This window comes from Mirounga angustirostris, unplaced genomic scaffold (assembly GCF_029215605.1).
Source record: "Mirounga angustirostris isolate CCGP_5_RB_7025 unplaced genomic scaffold, mMirAng1.0.hap1 SCAF_9, whole genome shotgun sequence".
Classification (NCBI taxonomy): domain Eukaryota; kingdom Metazoa; phylum Chordata; class Mammalia; order Carnivora; family Phocidae; genus Mirounga; species Mirounga angustirostris.
The window spans coordinates 38023266-38037549 of record NW_026991717.1 but is presented as its reverse complement, the minus strand read 5'-3'; the positions used below and the strand labels follow the sequence as shown (position 1 = coordinate 38037549).

Below are 14284 nucleotides of genomic sequence, written 5' to 3'. Positions count from 1 at the left end.
CCCCTCCGCCAGCATTATAACACCTCCCTCCTGGCTGCCGCCGCCGCAGCAGTGTCAGACGATCAAGACCTCTTACACTCGTCTCGGTTTTTCCCGTATACCTCCTCGCAGATGTTTCTCGATCAGTTAAGCGCAGGAGGCAGCACTTCTCTGCCGGCCACCAACGGCAGCAGTAGCGGCAGTAACAGCAGCCTCGTGTCCTCCAACAGCCTGCGGGACGGCCATGGCCACAGCGTCGCCAACAGGAGCGGCTCGGACACGGCCTCCATCTTTGGCATCATACCAGACATTATTTCATTGGACTGATTCCCTTGCCCCTGCTGCTCCCACCCCCACCCCAGATTAAATGAACTTGGCAGAAAGAAGAGAACTTTGTGCTATGTTTTACCTTATTCTGTTTAGAAAAGTACACAAGCGTGTTTTTTTCCTTTTTTTTAGGGAAAAAATTAAAAGAAATGTACAGAGAACAAAACTATATTTTCAGTTTTACTTTTGTATATAAATCTAAGACTGCCTGTCTGATAAAACACTTGTAAAAAACAAAAAACAAAAAAAAAAGGAAAGAAAAGAAAAAAAAAAAAAAAACAAACCAGTACCCACAAACCACCTTCAGTTCATTTTTTTTCTGGATTCTGAAGATTTTTTTTTTTCATCATTTGTCCTATGGTTTTGGTTTTATTTTACTTCAATGGCATTATTTTATTTGCAATAACAGAAAAGGAATTGCATGTATGAAGTTTTAAATTGTGGGCTTTTCTTTGTTGTGGGGAGGGGCCTGGGGGGGATAGTTTTCATTTCCATTTTCTAAAAAGGACAGACTTGGATTCTCTTTGTGTGTGTGCATATTATATCCAGCCTTAAGTTATAAATCTCATCTGTCCCACTGCATTCCCTGTGTATTTTCAGGACCTAGCTCGTGGGGGTGTGTGTTCAGTGTGTGTGTCTGTGTATATTTTTCCGTTGTTACTGTTCCTTCTCCTCCCAAGTTTGCATTCAGTTGATAAATCAGTTGCCTGCTTCTTTCAAAGTGCTTTGAAGGTCTTGAACTCACATATGAGCATCTTTATTGATATCCCAATTGCATGTTCTCCATCACATATTCTCTCTTATTTGCTAGATACCCCCTGAGAATATGTTTTAGAGATTTGGAGTAAAGCTGTCTGGATAAGGAGTAGGCTTGGCAGACCTGTGAATAATACACTTTAGTCTAGTTCTTTCTTCTAAATTTGGATTGCCAGTATTATGTATTTAAACCAAGTCTGTGAACACCTGCCTTTTTGGCCACAGGGTAACAAGTTTTCATGTGAGATCTTCATGCCAAAGTAGGAAGTAAAAATAGCTTCGAAAGCCATGTTGGGTGTCTTGTGCAGCTGACAGAGGTAAGGTTACATCACCTTGAAAAAGAAAGAAAGTCAATTATCCTAAAAGTAAATTCTCTTCGGAAAATACAGTGTAGCACACATGTCAGTCTAGAAATCCACTATCTGATAAACAGTTGAAATGCAAAATAGGCTTGATCCTTGGTCATTTTTACTCTCTGGATCTGAGTGTACTTCTTTTCTTAGCCTAGCTATCTTGTTTGTTTTATTTTTTCTTCACCTTTTAAAGAGAAGCATGACATAGGAAAGTGAAATTTTTTTTTTTTCCCCTACAATTCATGGATCAATCTCATCTATTTATTCATAATGGAACATGTAAATATAGTGAGAACTGTTTTTCAGGAGATGAATGTGGGCTGGAGGGAAGGAAGGTGGTTCTACTTGTGTTCCAAAATCCTCTTTAGAGAAGGTGTCACGTTCTTCAGGGAGCACCTGAGGGTGTGGAAAGTATCTTCTAGCTGATGGAGAGGCTTAGGCGGCTTAACAGAAAAGATAGAAAGAAGGAAGGGGCATAACAATTGCCAGTTTCCCAGCCTGGATTTTTCTGTCACAACTGTTCAGGTTCTCAGAGTTGTTCTCAGAGTTGAGGAAGGACCACCTTTGTGTATAAAAGTGTTGCTTCAACCTTGCAGTGGTAACAAGTGACCTACTTTTTCCAGGTAGAATTCAAGATGGCTGTATCTTCAGTTGTATGATAAAATTAACGGTTCACATGACTGTGTGGCATCTAAAAATAATATGTTTTTTACAGCATCTCTCTGCCACTAAATTGTTGACTTGAATTTTGAAAAACAAGTTGGTGTTGATATGTATATGTGTGTGTGTATATATGTATTTATAGACAAGTGTGAGTGACACGTGAGTTATATAGTCTTCCCCAACGCATGTGTATTCCACACATACATGGCTGAGTTATAGTCACTAAACAATTTGCAATAAAAACAAAAAAGATTCATTGTCAGTGAAAACAGGAATTAGTTAAGCTTTTTAATGAATCTGCTATTATGGTGAGTAAACTCTTTTAAGAACTCTCATAGCTATATTAACTTAGGCTAATATTTAATGGTACCGTAATTTGTGTCTAAATTCAGATTGGGATAGAAATCACTCCAGTTGTGGGGTGTTGCTTCTTATTTCACACTGTAATAGGAAACATTTCTATTAATTCAGCTACCTAAAATGAATAGTTTTCTGTATTCTCTTTTTTTGTTTTTCTGTCGTCGTTAGTGGTCTCAAAATTCTGATCAATAACTGTGTATGATGCTGAATTCCAAACTCTGAATGATCCAGTTGAAAACCCATCCCTCTCCTTTCTTCAGCCCAGTTTTGGGGATGGTGAGTTTCCCTCAGTGTCCTGCATTATACCAACCTAAGGGAAAACAGGTAGTAGGGAGAAAGAAATGTCTGTCTAGTGGCTTTGGTCATGTCTCCACAGGAGAAACGAACCATTCGATTGTCTTTTGATGCTCATTCCACTCTAAGGAGCTTGTTTCTTTGGAAAGTTGTTGACTTTCCAAAGTGTTGCATGGGTGGTAGCGATCACTCTGCTGGTCTTACGGTCGATACCAGTCAGTCAGACTGTCATGATCTGTACTAGTTACTGGTAGAGTCCTGCACTGCACTGTTCTAAGTTAAAAGAAGTGCATAGTCATTTCATCTGTTTTTTCCTTAGCCTACCCTCACTCCCCCACCCACACCAACACTGACATGCTTGCTGTCTGTGGACAAATAGCGATTCTCAGTCTTTTGGCAAGCTGCCACCATCCCCTTGCCTTGGTCTTTCATAATAGGGTGTGCATATGATTGTATTTCTGTAGGACTCTCTGTGTGTGGGTGTGTGTATATACGCACACATCTTTGATAAAATAGCTGTTTGACTTAGCAGGGTTGAAGTGGCTTTTAATTATTTTTGTGGGCATTATTGGACACATCTTTTTAAAACAATCTGAACCTTAACCATATCACACTTGGTTGACTAATTTATTTTGAGCATTAAAACTTTTCTTCTGTTAATTTAGATATTTTCACATTTCTGTACCATTACTGACTTAAGAAAGATTGCACTTAAGCTTCTGATAAATGTGATTTCTTGGCAGATTTTCCTTAGAGGCAAATGTCTGAAACTGAATGAAAATATATACCAATTTTAAATGAACTAATTGTGGAAAGAACATTTTTAAACAATTCCAAGTTTAAATACGTAAGACACTTCAAGATCTTCAGGACTGTAAAGCACATTTAAGATTATTTTAGTAAGAATTTTGTTTTATCAATACGTGTTGAATTGTTTTTTAATTAAAAAAAGCGCAACAACACAAAGCTTAGGTTTCAGAAAGAGGGAGGGAGACTAGCTGGTGGTCCCAGAGTGTGCTGCTCTTAATTGTCTAATTAACAAAGGGGAAATGTATATAAACAGATACAAAAGTTACCATAAATTCCATGAACTTAAATCTGTGATTCATTGCCTTAAAACTTTCTCTCCTAGAATTTCCATACCGCATGCCAAACCAGTAAAATGGCTTTTAAAAATGTATAGTAGACCAATGTCAGTTTGTATAAAAGTACCAAGTGGAAATATTTATTACATGCATTGGAAAAAAATTGTTTACCTATTGAATGTTACCTGTTTATGTAGAGCTCTTTAGATGTAATAAAAGAAAAGCCTTCAGTTAATTTGTCTTCTGTAAAATAATACTGTGGGTATTCAAGGGACAGTCCCTATGAGAAAAATGATAATGCTTTGTGCTTCCAAAGCACCTTTCATCCAGAGATTTCAAAGCATGGCAGTTAACTAATTCTCTTGCAACTTGCTTTGAGGTAAGTAATGGCATATACGGCCATCGTTCCCCTTTCTTGCTGAAATGTGGCAAGCTTTGTACTGAGCCATAGCATCTGTTTAGTTTTAAATCTGTTTAGTAATCTGCAGTTTGAGTGCTAAGAGCAGTGTGGCCTTTTTTGTAAACAACTCTAGGTGCTAAGTAAGCCAACTGGAATTTCAGGGATGAATGAGAAACCTGGACTTGGGGTAGTATAAAAAGCCTTTCCTGGGGTAGAGGTTTACATCAGGACGTGTCACAGGATCTTAGAATCCTAGCCATCGAACACCCTTAGTTAGGAGCACTGAGTCCGCAGAGATGAGCCCCAGGTTCTAGTGACCGCTCCACACCACTTAGGTGCTTTTGGCAAGCTATACTTCAGATTCCTGTTTGGCAAATGAGATTAATAAAACTTGCTTTAAAACCATCCTGGGACCATTCAGTGACAGAGACATTTAAAAATCTTTGAGGGAAGGTACCCTTGTTATTATTCTGGCCCAGAACTTCCTTTTCCTGTCCCATCTAACTCCTAGGTATCTACTGCCTCAGCCGTGGTATTCCAGATCAGCTGTGCAGGACTTACTTCCTAATGTCCATGATGAGTCAAAAGGAGACGTGGGGGCAAGCCCCTTGAGCCTTCCCTGAAAGTGAAATACAGCCGTTCCCTAGGGGGTGCCAGAGGGGCCTCAGGTAATGAAGTTTAAGCACCAGTGTGTGCCCCGCCCCCACTCTGGCCTCTAAAAGGGTCCTAGGAGTGAGTGGCCCTGGCAATTCTGTATTTCTATTCACGTATTCTTGAAAGAAGGCCATCCAGTAGTATAAGCCTCAGACCGCACAAAATCTGGATGTGCCCCTGCACTGTGTGAACCTGGGCTCCCCCAGCTAGATGGTAGCGACCTCACCTGCTTGGTGTCTGGGCCATTTACTGCCTGCCCCCTTCTACAGCTTTTAGGAGTTCCTGCCCGCCCCTACTGGCAGTTAACACCGCTGGGAAAATGAACTGTCTCTCCTTTCTGAGGACCTTGGTTGGGTCTGACGGCCACAGCATCGTCAGATAATTGCAGATTATCTCGTCTGCACTGATTTGTCCCCTGCCGTTTCCCTGGTGCTTAGCCCTTAGGTTTGCGTTTTGTGTAACCTCCCAAAAGACACACCTCCCTCTTCATTTGGTTTTCTTTTGCTTGAGCCACTAAGGCGCCATTAGACAGAGCCACAGCCCAGAGAGCCCAATTTTGAGACCTATAAGGATGAAAATCTCTGAACTTGGAGCTCTGGCCTCCCCCTGCTCCGCGTGCTGGTGTGTGACTCCAGCCCTTTTCAGGGCTGTGCTGCCACTACCAATAGATCCACAAGCGTGTTGAGCACACAGGCAGCGCCAGCCTGGCACCTCCTGGCTGCACCACTCACTCACGACCCCGCTCCAGCTGGAACAGGGCCCAGTGGGGCTCTTGCTGTATCCCGGCCATGGCCTGTTCCGTGCCTTCGTTACTTTCCATCAGTCTTGGGGAAACGGCTTGAAGCCATGATCAGTGTGACCCACTTGAGCAGACCATCCTCTCTGATAACAATAGAGCTCGAAATTCCGGCCCGAGCTCCTCCCGCTCGGCAAGGCTCTGAGGAATGCAGCATGTCACATCCGGTGTCCTGCGGTGTGGGCTGCAAAGCCCCGTCGCTCTTCCTGCGGTCTAGCTGATGCCGCTTGTTTTAACGCGACTCGGGTCACTCTATACTCTGTGTTTATGAATGAGTACCCTGAACCATGTCCCTGTGTGTCGCGCTGGGACTAAGAATGTGTAAGTGGCCCCGTGGTGCTGCCAGAAATGTTAACCATACTTTTTCGTTTGTTTTAGCTCTTTGCTTGATGCTAGTTCTCCGCCAGCACTGGCTTTACCTTGGAAATGTGGAAGATGGTTCCAGCACCCAAATACAGAATAGCGTCTTTTGGTAGACTGCCCTGTTTAGGAGACGTGCCGCCGTGGTGACTCAGGATTGCACAGTGCTCTACAGTTTGCAATGGCGTTTTCAAGTCCTTCTCTCAGACCACCCTTGGTAGGTTCCATGAGGTAAGAAGTAGGAGTCCCAGTTGAGTTTAGGGATCTGACTGAGGCTTTGAGGGGTGAAATGACTTACCCAGAGTCACATAGCTGGGAAATGGCAGAGTCAGAACTGGAACCCAGGCCCAACTCCAAACCACAGGCTCTTCCGATGCTATAAAGGGCTGGACTCATGGCAGTTGTTAAAATCAATACAAATCTTTTATTAAAGCCATACTAATGCCAGGCTGAAACCATTTTGTGTCACCGCCAAGTTACCCCCTGCTGCCGTCAGGTCATGTCATCCTGCTGCTGCGTTTACCATCCGCCCCCCCCCCCAAAGTGAAAGACCCCTTTTCTTTTCAAAAACTTCTCAGTCTGAGTTCTCAGGCCCAAGGGAGGCTCTCTCGCATTCTCTTCATTCAGTAGTTCCGCACAGGAATGGTGATCTTGTGGATAAATTCATCATACTTCACTTTACCATTTGGTTCGATATTTGCTTCCCTGAAAAGATCATCCACTGCAATAAATCACATTAATTTTTCAGGTTGGCTGTAGTGTTACATTATAGGACATCGAGTTAGTTATTGGGGGTTGGGGCTCCCCAAAGGCCTTTCCTTGTGTCCAATGGACCCGTTCCTGTAGACCAGGAGATAAACCAGTGAACAGAACAGGACAACCCACCCCCTATCCCTGAAGGCCACTGATGCCATTTGGAGTGAATCAGGCTTTCTGCAGGGGCCCAGGTAGAGGGTCGGGAGGTTGCTAATGACAATTAAGTCACTGAAGTCACCTTGTGCTTGCTTGCTTTTTTTTTTTTAAGAAAATGTCTGACCCCTGTGCATATATTTCCAGAAACACTTGATATGGACGTTACCTTCTATAGCCCACCCTCTCAGCCTCCCAGCAGAACAGACCCCCTCAGCAGCCCCATCCTGGGCCACGCTGCCTGTGGCCTTGGCCTGTCCCCGGCCTGCCTGCCTTCCCTTCCTAATTGGCAAGCCCCACCCGAAGAGGGGACTTGGTGGCAAGTGGTGTCTGCCACCATCACCTCTTTTTTAAAACATGTGTGTTTAGGGGGTTGGGGTAGTAGGAGAGAAAATAAATTCAACTGTGTCTAAAGCCCAAAGTGTACAAAACTGTCATTGTTCTCTGATATTGCTCAAAAAAAAAAAAAAAATCACTTCATTTACTTGTTTCTTCTGGTTCTGGATTCTTGGGACAAAATACTAGCTAGTCCCAGATGTTGGCAAGCAAGGGCATTTCTGCTTCCATTTCTCCACAGTGGCCTCTTGGGGCCAACCTACCTTTGGCTCTTTGGGCCCATCCTCATCCCCTTGCAAAAACTGTTTCACTGCCCTTTGTCAACTTCCCTGGCGCTAGATGTCCCCGACACATAGTTCTGGGGGGTTGGAAAATATCCCGTGATTCTCCGCTTAACCATCCATCCTCCTCTAAAATGTAATTACTATGCTCTGTGCCTAAGCCGATGGTAGTTCTGAGTATTTTTAGAATGTTGAGGAGACTGCAATTTATCTTATTTCATGGAGAAGCTTCTACCCATCAGCCACTGGGTTCAACCCTTTCCAGTGGACAGGTGCAACGTCAGCTGCAGCTCAGGCACTGCAGGCCCCTCCTGTTCACAGAGACCCCGGGGGGTGGAAATCAGGCCGCCCCAGCAGCCTTCTCCAGCTTCTTGACAAAAATTGAACTTGTTCTTTCAGTCACCCAGGGTGAAAGATTCCTACTTCTAGTGTCATCTTTCCTCTCTCCCACAGCAAGAGGAAGGGAAATGGATCTTCCTGCTTGTCTGGAACACATTACCAGTTGGTTTGAAATGCTTCTTCCCTGGTTAAACAAGCAAGAGATGGGTGCGAGTTTGGGGGCCATGGTATTGCTTTAGACAGAAATCGTTAACCGTAAGAATGGAGGCCCCGGCTGGCCCCCCCACCCGCGCCAACACTCCACCTGGAACATTAAAAGGCCGAGCAGGGTCCTCAGAGCCTGAGAGCGAAGGAGAGCCCATGCTTCCCCCATTCACATTAACACGGCCACGGTGAAAGATGAGCTCACGCTCACTGCCAGCCTGAGAAAGCAGGGAGAGCTCGGTGTGCCGTCTGTCGTGCTATTTTTATTTTTTAAAGATATTATTTATTTATTTGTCAGAGAGAGAGCACAAGCAGGGGGAGCGGCAGGCAGAGGGAGAAGCAGGCTCCCCGTTGAGCAGGGAGCCTGATGCAGGACTCAATCCCAGGACCCGCGGGTCATGACCTGAGCTGAAGGCAGACGCTTAACCGACTGAGCCACCCACATGTCCCTGTAGCGCTATTTTTAAATGCTTCGCGCTGTGCCTTAGTGACTGCCGATAAAATCTAAGTAGACTGCTTTACAGAATGCTAGCCCTTGGAGGGACCTGAGGGACTGTGTATTGTAACCTCGTTTCCCAACCAGGAAGCTGAGGAGGGCGAGAGAGGTTAAGAAACGCCTCAGAGGGTCCCCAGAATGAGGGGGAGCCAGGCGTCAAATTGAATTCAAGCCACTGGTTTGTTGTGATTTAACCAAAGGCTGAAGTTCTCGAAGCCTTTCCCTCCACCCGTGTGTGTCCTAGCAAGGCATCCCCGTCCCCGCCACAGGCAGGCCCAGCGGCCTAGCTGGAAATGCCAGCCTCTGGTGGTGGCCCCGGGACGGCTGCTGGGCCAGGGCCGAGGGGCTAGGCTGGAAGAATGCCGGCTGACGGCCCAGCACGGGGGTCACCCTCTACAGTGTCCACAGGGCGTGCCCAGAAGACCCAGTCCCTCGGCCTGCTCCGAGGTGGGAAGACACACTGGCCTGCTGGAAGGTGCGAGGCAAAGACCACCGCAGACGCTCCTTCTGGAAGAGCTCTTCAAACTGGCTGAGTCGTGAGGAGGGGGGCAAAGGAGCATCTCAGTTTGGAAACTCATGGCATTAGCAACAACTTCAGAAGACGCTTTGGCAAGGGGCAAAAGTCTGAGGGGGCCTATGTGTGTCTAACCGACTTGCATTCAAGCCCCAGCCTGTCACCTGTCAGTGCCCCCAGGGGTCTTGTGAGCACTAAATGAAGGCCCAAGTAGATCCTAGCTAGCTCTCCCCAGGCCTTCCCTCCCCCCGGCAGACTTCTCCCGTCACTCTCCGGGCCTCCACTTTCTCCCTCGGGCTCGAGGTGACTGAGGTGACGTCTAGTTGCAGCTGTTGGAGGCAAGCATCACCTGCGGTGTCTGCACGGTCCTGCTGGCAGGGACTGGCCTTTGCTGTCCTCCCCGAGCTCCCTCCCCCTCCCCCACTGTTGGGAAAGAGGGACTCAGGCCTTTACCTTCCTTGTGGGTGAGCTTCTCCCCCAGTTTCATGAGTTTGGACCGTAGCTCAGATGCCATGATGTAGCCTTTCTTCTCCTTGTCTGTCATCAGCATGGCCAAAAGAATTTCGTTCTTTGGATCCTCTTGTTTTATTTGCGTGTGCATAATGGTCAGGAAAGTGGAGAAATCCAGCTCTCCATCTCTGTCTGGGAAACCCCCAAACACAGCAGAGTGAGCAGGGAGGAAAAGGCTCTTCTTGAAGAGGCTCAGTGGCCTCCTGCCCAAGTTTTTATGGCCAGTTCAAGGGCCCCCTAAAATTCAGGAAGTGCCATGGTGGTGACAGTGTTATCGTGAGGAGGATGCAGCCCCTCCTACTGAGCCCCCACCATGGATCTGCCTCGTTAATCCTCTCAATAACCCTCAGTGACCAGGATGACCATTGCCCCATTTTGCCCACTAAGGAGACGGAGGCCCCAGAGTGTGGAGTCACCTCACAGGGCGGTGGCAGGACCAGGATGGGGCACACTTCCTCTGCTCCCTTCCGGGTACCCCCCTCCTGCCCTGAACTGGAGGGAAATACACCATGCATCCATCCTTCCTTGGCGGCCACAGTAGCACATCTACAAGGACGGACAGGTGACCCCGCCTGAAGCCTCAAGCCCCAGTCCCACCTGCTCATCTGCCTTCCCCCTCACTGCAGCATCCGCCCCAGTCTCCCCAGCCCATGCCCCTCCTCCAAGCATGCCTGGGGGCCTCAGCCCAGGCCCTGGCCAGCTACAACTGCACGAAATCGGAACTTCCCCTGACCACAACTTCCTGTTTGGAGGAGACAGAAGCCAAAGGAAACCACAACCCCTTCAGAGCTAGAAACGGGATCTCAGTCACTGAGCACCCCATCAGCCGGCTCCAGATCTTTAGAGGCCCACCCCCGCCCCCGAGGGGCTCCCAGCGCTGCCGCAGGTACACTCTGATGGGACCTCAGAGCAACCCTAGCAGATGGCGCGAATCCATCTGAAAGAGGAGGAAACGAGGTCCAGACACCAAGAAGTCACCTCTGGGCTCCAGGTCAAGTGCTCTTTCCAGTCCACCTCCTCCCTCTGGGCCAGGCTTTCCTTCCTGTGTGTCCAACCACCAATGCAAACATCCACCCCGGCCTCTGACACCTCTCTGGTTTTTCTCATTTTTGTTTTTTAAAAAATAAAACTTGTTTCTGGTTATAAAAGTCCCAGATGTTCCCATTGTCAAACATACAAGAAACAATAAAGGGAATGAAAATCATCCCTAATCCCCTCACCAGAGAGAACAATCTTTGGGTGGGTTTTCTTCTACCTTTTCTCTCGGAGTGTTGCATAGTTTTTTTTATTTTATTTTATTTTATTTTAAAGATTTTATTTATTTATTTTGACAGAGAGAGACACAGCGAGAGAGGGAACACAAGCAGGCGGAGTGGGAGAGGGAGAGGGAGAAGCAGGCTTCCCGCGGAGCAGGGAGCCCAACGCGGGGCTCGATCCCAGGACCCTGGGATCATGACCTGAGCCGAAGGCAGACGCTTAACGACTGAGCCACCCAGGCGCCCCGGAGTGTTGCATAGTTTTTAGGAGGTCAGTCTTTGAAAGAAGAATCGGGTCCCAACCCTGATTCCACCACTGGCTTAAGAACTTGGGCAAATTACCTAATGGCTCTGAACCTTGATCCTTACCTGTAAAACAGAGTAGGGATGGTGCCTACTTCACAGAGTTGTTTGAGCTAAGCATGTGACCGATACTCAGTGAAGGGAAATTGTTTTCTCCTGACACACGGGAGCACTGTTAACACTGTCTTTACTGCAGGTTTGTGATAACCTTGATGGAATGCCTAGATCCCGTGGTCCTCTGTGACAGACGGGCATGTCGCTGGTTGCTGTGGGGATTCGAGGAAGCCTGAGTGATACGCGGCACACCTGGCCAAATGTCGCCATAGCTTCTGCTGGTGAGCTCTGACTCCCACCTGCCCCTCAAACGTCTGAGCGCTGCCTGCCCCCACCATCCTTACCCACCTGCTGGGTCCTGCCCCAGGACCACAGCTGCAGGGCTCGGGGGCCTCTCCCCCCAGCCCAGATGGTGTATGCCCCTCCAGCAGCCGCCTCTGGCCCAGCCCACTCACCGATCCCGTGGATCCGCAGGTGCCGCTGCACCTCCCCTGGTGTCGGGCTGGCCCCCAGGCACCTCATCACCACCATGAGGTCAGTGGCTTTTATCTTCCCCCGCTGCTCCTTGTCATACAGCGAGAAGCATTCCTTGTACTCTGTGCACAGCGCAGAAGGAAGAGTCGGCGGCATGTAATTGCTCTCCACCCCCATGCCTTCTCTGCCCTCTCTCCCTTTCCCTTCCTTTCCCCTTCCTTTTGCTCTCCTCCTCCCCCCTTAGAGTTTCCAGATACAGCAAATAAAAATACAGGGCTGCCAAGTTAAACTGAATTTCAGATAAACAGTGAATACATATTTAGTATAAGTATGTCCCACATTTTGCATGGGATATACTTATACTCAAAAGTTTTTGCTGTTCATCTGAAATCCAAATTTAACTGGGTGGCCTGTATTTTATCTGGCAACCCTATCCCCTCCCCCTCCTGACTTCCCTTCTGCCTCCTCCCTCCTCCCTTCCTTCTCTTTTTTCTTTTCCTCTTTTCTCCCCTTCCCTAACTGACTAAAACCAAAGGAAAGCAATCCTACCCTCCAGGCCCAGCCCATGGAGACCAGGAGTCTACAGGAGGGCGTGCAGGATCCAGGGTACCTTTGCAAAGACAGCTTATTTGGGAAACCAGGGTAATAATGCCTCTGGGTTACTGAAAGGAGCAGGAATCCCCTCTGGGGGGCCTGGCAGAGAATGGCTGTCCTATGTGGTGGGCACTGCTGACCCTGCTCTCCAGCCCGCCACCTCCAGGTTGCTGAACCCTCCAGCTGTCGTGGGACACAGCCCTGGTCCTGTTCTTAAAGACTTCAGGGGTGGGTGCCTGGGTGGCTCAGTTGGTTAAGCGACTGCCTTCGGCTCAGGTCATGATCCCGGAGTCCCGGGATCGAGTCCCGCATCGGGCTCCCTGCTCAGCGGGGAGTCTGCTTCTCCCTCTGCCCCTCCCCCCTCTCATGCTTGCTCTCTCTCTCTCATTCTCTCTCTCAAATAAATAAAAAATCTTTAAAAAAAAAAAAAAGACTTCAGGGGCTCTACCAGGCTCTGACTAGATCTGGCTGGCTGCCCTCCCCACCCCTAGCTCCTGGGAGGAAATGCAATGGCTGCCGGAGCTAAGGGTCCTCTAGACCCCCGTCTGGCAGCCCAGCAGAGCCCAGCTCCCTGCCCTGGGGGCACGGTGAGGCCAGCTAGGGAGCTGGGGAAGGTGTGCCTGGGCCCCACCACTGAGATTCCCATACAGGCTGGGGTGGGGCTGCGGTCAGAGTTGGTCAAGAGCTGCCTGGGTGACTCTCCAATCCCTGAGGCCCACAGTGTGGAGCCACTGCTTGAGCCCCATCCGCGCCTCTCGGCACCCAGCTGCCCTGCTCCTCACACCACCTGGCTGGTGCCTCGGAGGCCTGGGCCAGCCGCTCCTCAGCTGGTCATAACAAAACCGATGGCAGGCTCACACTACTGTTCCATCCTGCAATGGCCCCGTGGTGCGTGACGCCATGCCTCTGCTCTTCCCATTGTGCAGGGGGGCCACTGAAGGCTGGGGCGGCTGAGGGCCTGGTGGGGGGAGAGGCAGCCTGGTCCCTGAAACAGAGCTCCACCCACGAGGTCACTCTGGATCCTGGATTCCCAGGCAGAGGCCACCGGAGGGCGGAAGGGAGTAGGGGGAAGCTGAAGGGAGGCCCCCGGCTCCTGCCCTAAGGCCTCTTCCTGTTGCCCAATTAAGGCCTCTCCTTGAGGATTTCAGGGGTGCTGCTAAAAAAAGGCAGCTTCCCTGGTGGGGTTTAGGGACAATTAGCCACCTTCGTGCCTGTGGAGAGGTTGAAGGGGAAAGCCTAGCCCTTTCAGAACTTTCCAGAGCCTGGGCTTGGAGAGGGCCAGAACACAGACATGACCAGGGGGCAGGAACTGAAGTGGCCCAGGGGAAGCAGCACCAGAGCCTGGCCTAAGATCCCACCTTTGGTTCCTGCAAAACCTAACTCCCTCCAAGAGGGCCCCGTGCCAGTGGGGGTGATGTCCTCACTTCCAGGGGGCACAGAGAGGGAGCCACCCCACATGTAGGGCTTGCAACTCCCCCAGCGCCCTTCCTGGGGACCTCTCATGGCCACCCACCTTGTCTTCTGTCAGAGTTTGCCCCCTGAGACCTCAACCTATGACACTTGTCCCTGCCTCGCCCCCGTGCTGGAGGGCAGGCATCACACCCTTGCCTGGAATTGGCCAGGCCTTACGGACGGGCAAACTTCCTCTCCCACGTGGATCAGTACCTGGGACGATGCCCCTGACATCATCAGGGCCGGGGACAAATGGAGTCCCATCTCCTAACAAACGGTTAGATAAAATACGTTCTATCTTCCCACCTTGACAAATATACCATCGAAAGACCTGGAAGGCCAGATCTGAATGGGGACTCCTGTCCTGGAACAGGACAGCAGGCTGTTCTCCTTGCAGCCCCTCTCCAGCCACCAGGACCCCCCCACCCCTCTGCTCCCCTTTCCAGCCTTTTCTTCAGATGGGCAGGCCATTTAACAGCCTATATATATTACTGCTTTTGTTGCCCCCCTCCTCCCTCAAGTGTGAGTGAGCGAA

At 49.1% G+C, this 14284-nt stretch overlaps 2 protein-coding genes and 1 long non-coding RNA gene across 5 annotated transcripts in view; 2 read left to right on the top strand and 1 right to left on the bottom strand.

The window, feature by feature from the left end:
- PIAS1 (protein inhibitor of activated STAT 1) overlaps positions 1–4052 on the top strand; it is a 122817-nt gene extending 118765 nt beyond the window's left edge. For all 3 annotated transcript variants that reach the window (XM_045899804.3, XM_045899801.3, XM_045899803.3), the window contains exon 14: positions 13–4052. In XM_045899804.3, coding sequence (XP_045755760.1) covers positions 13–306 — 294 coding nt within the window. In that variant the 3' untranslated portion in view covers positions 307–4052. The remainder of the gene's footprint in view (positions 1–12) is intronic.
- A 2374-nt stretch (positions 4053–6426) lies between these two features.
- The window catches only part of CALML4 (calmodulin like 4), a 10132-nt gene continuing 2274 nt past the window's right edge, over positions 6427–14284 (bottom strand). Inside the window, 3 exon segments of the mRNA XM_045899800.3 lie at positions 6427–6748; positions 9560–9748; positions 11685–11825. Coding sequence (XP_045755756.3) covers positions 6651–6748; positions 9560–9748; positions 11685–11825 — 428 coding nt within the window. The 3' untranslated portion in view covers positions 6427–6650.
- LOC135361556 (uncharacterized) overlaps positions 11018–14284 on the top strand; it is a 7722-nt gene continuing 4455 nt past the window's right edge. Inside the window, exons 1-2 of the long non-coding RNA XR_010404975.1 lie at positions 11018–11143; positions 11372–11510. This is a non-coding gene — a long non-coding RNA (uncharacterized LOC135361556). The remainder of the gene's footprint in view (positions 11144–11371; positions 11511–14284) is intronic.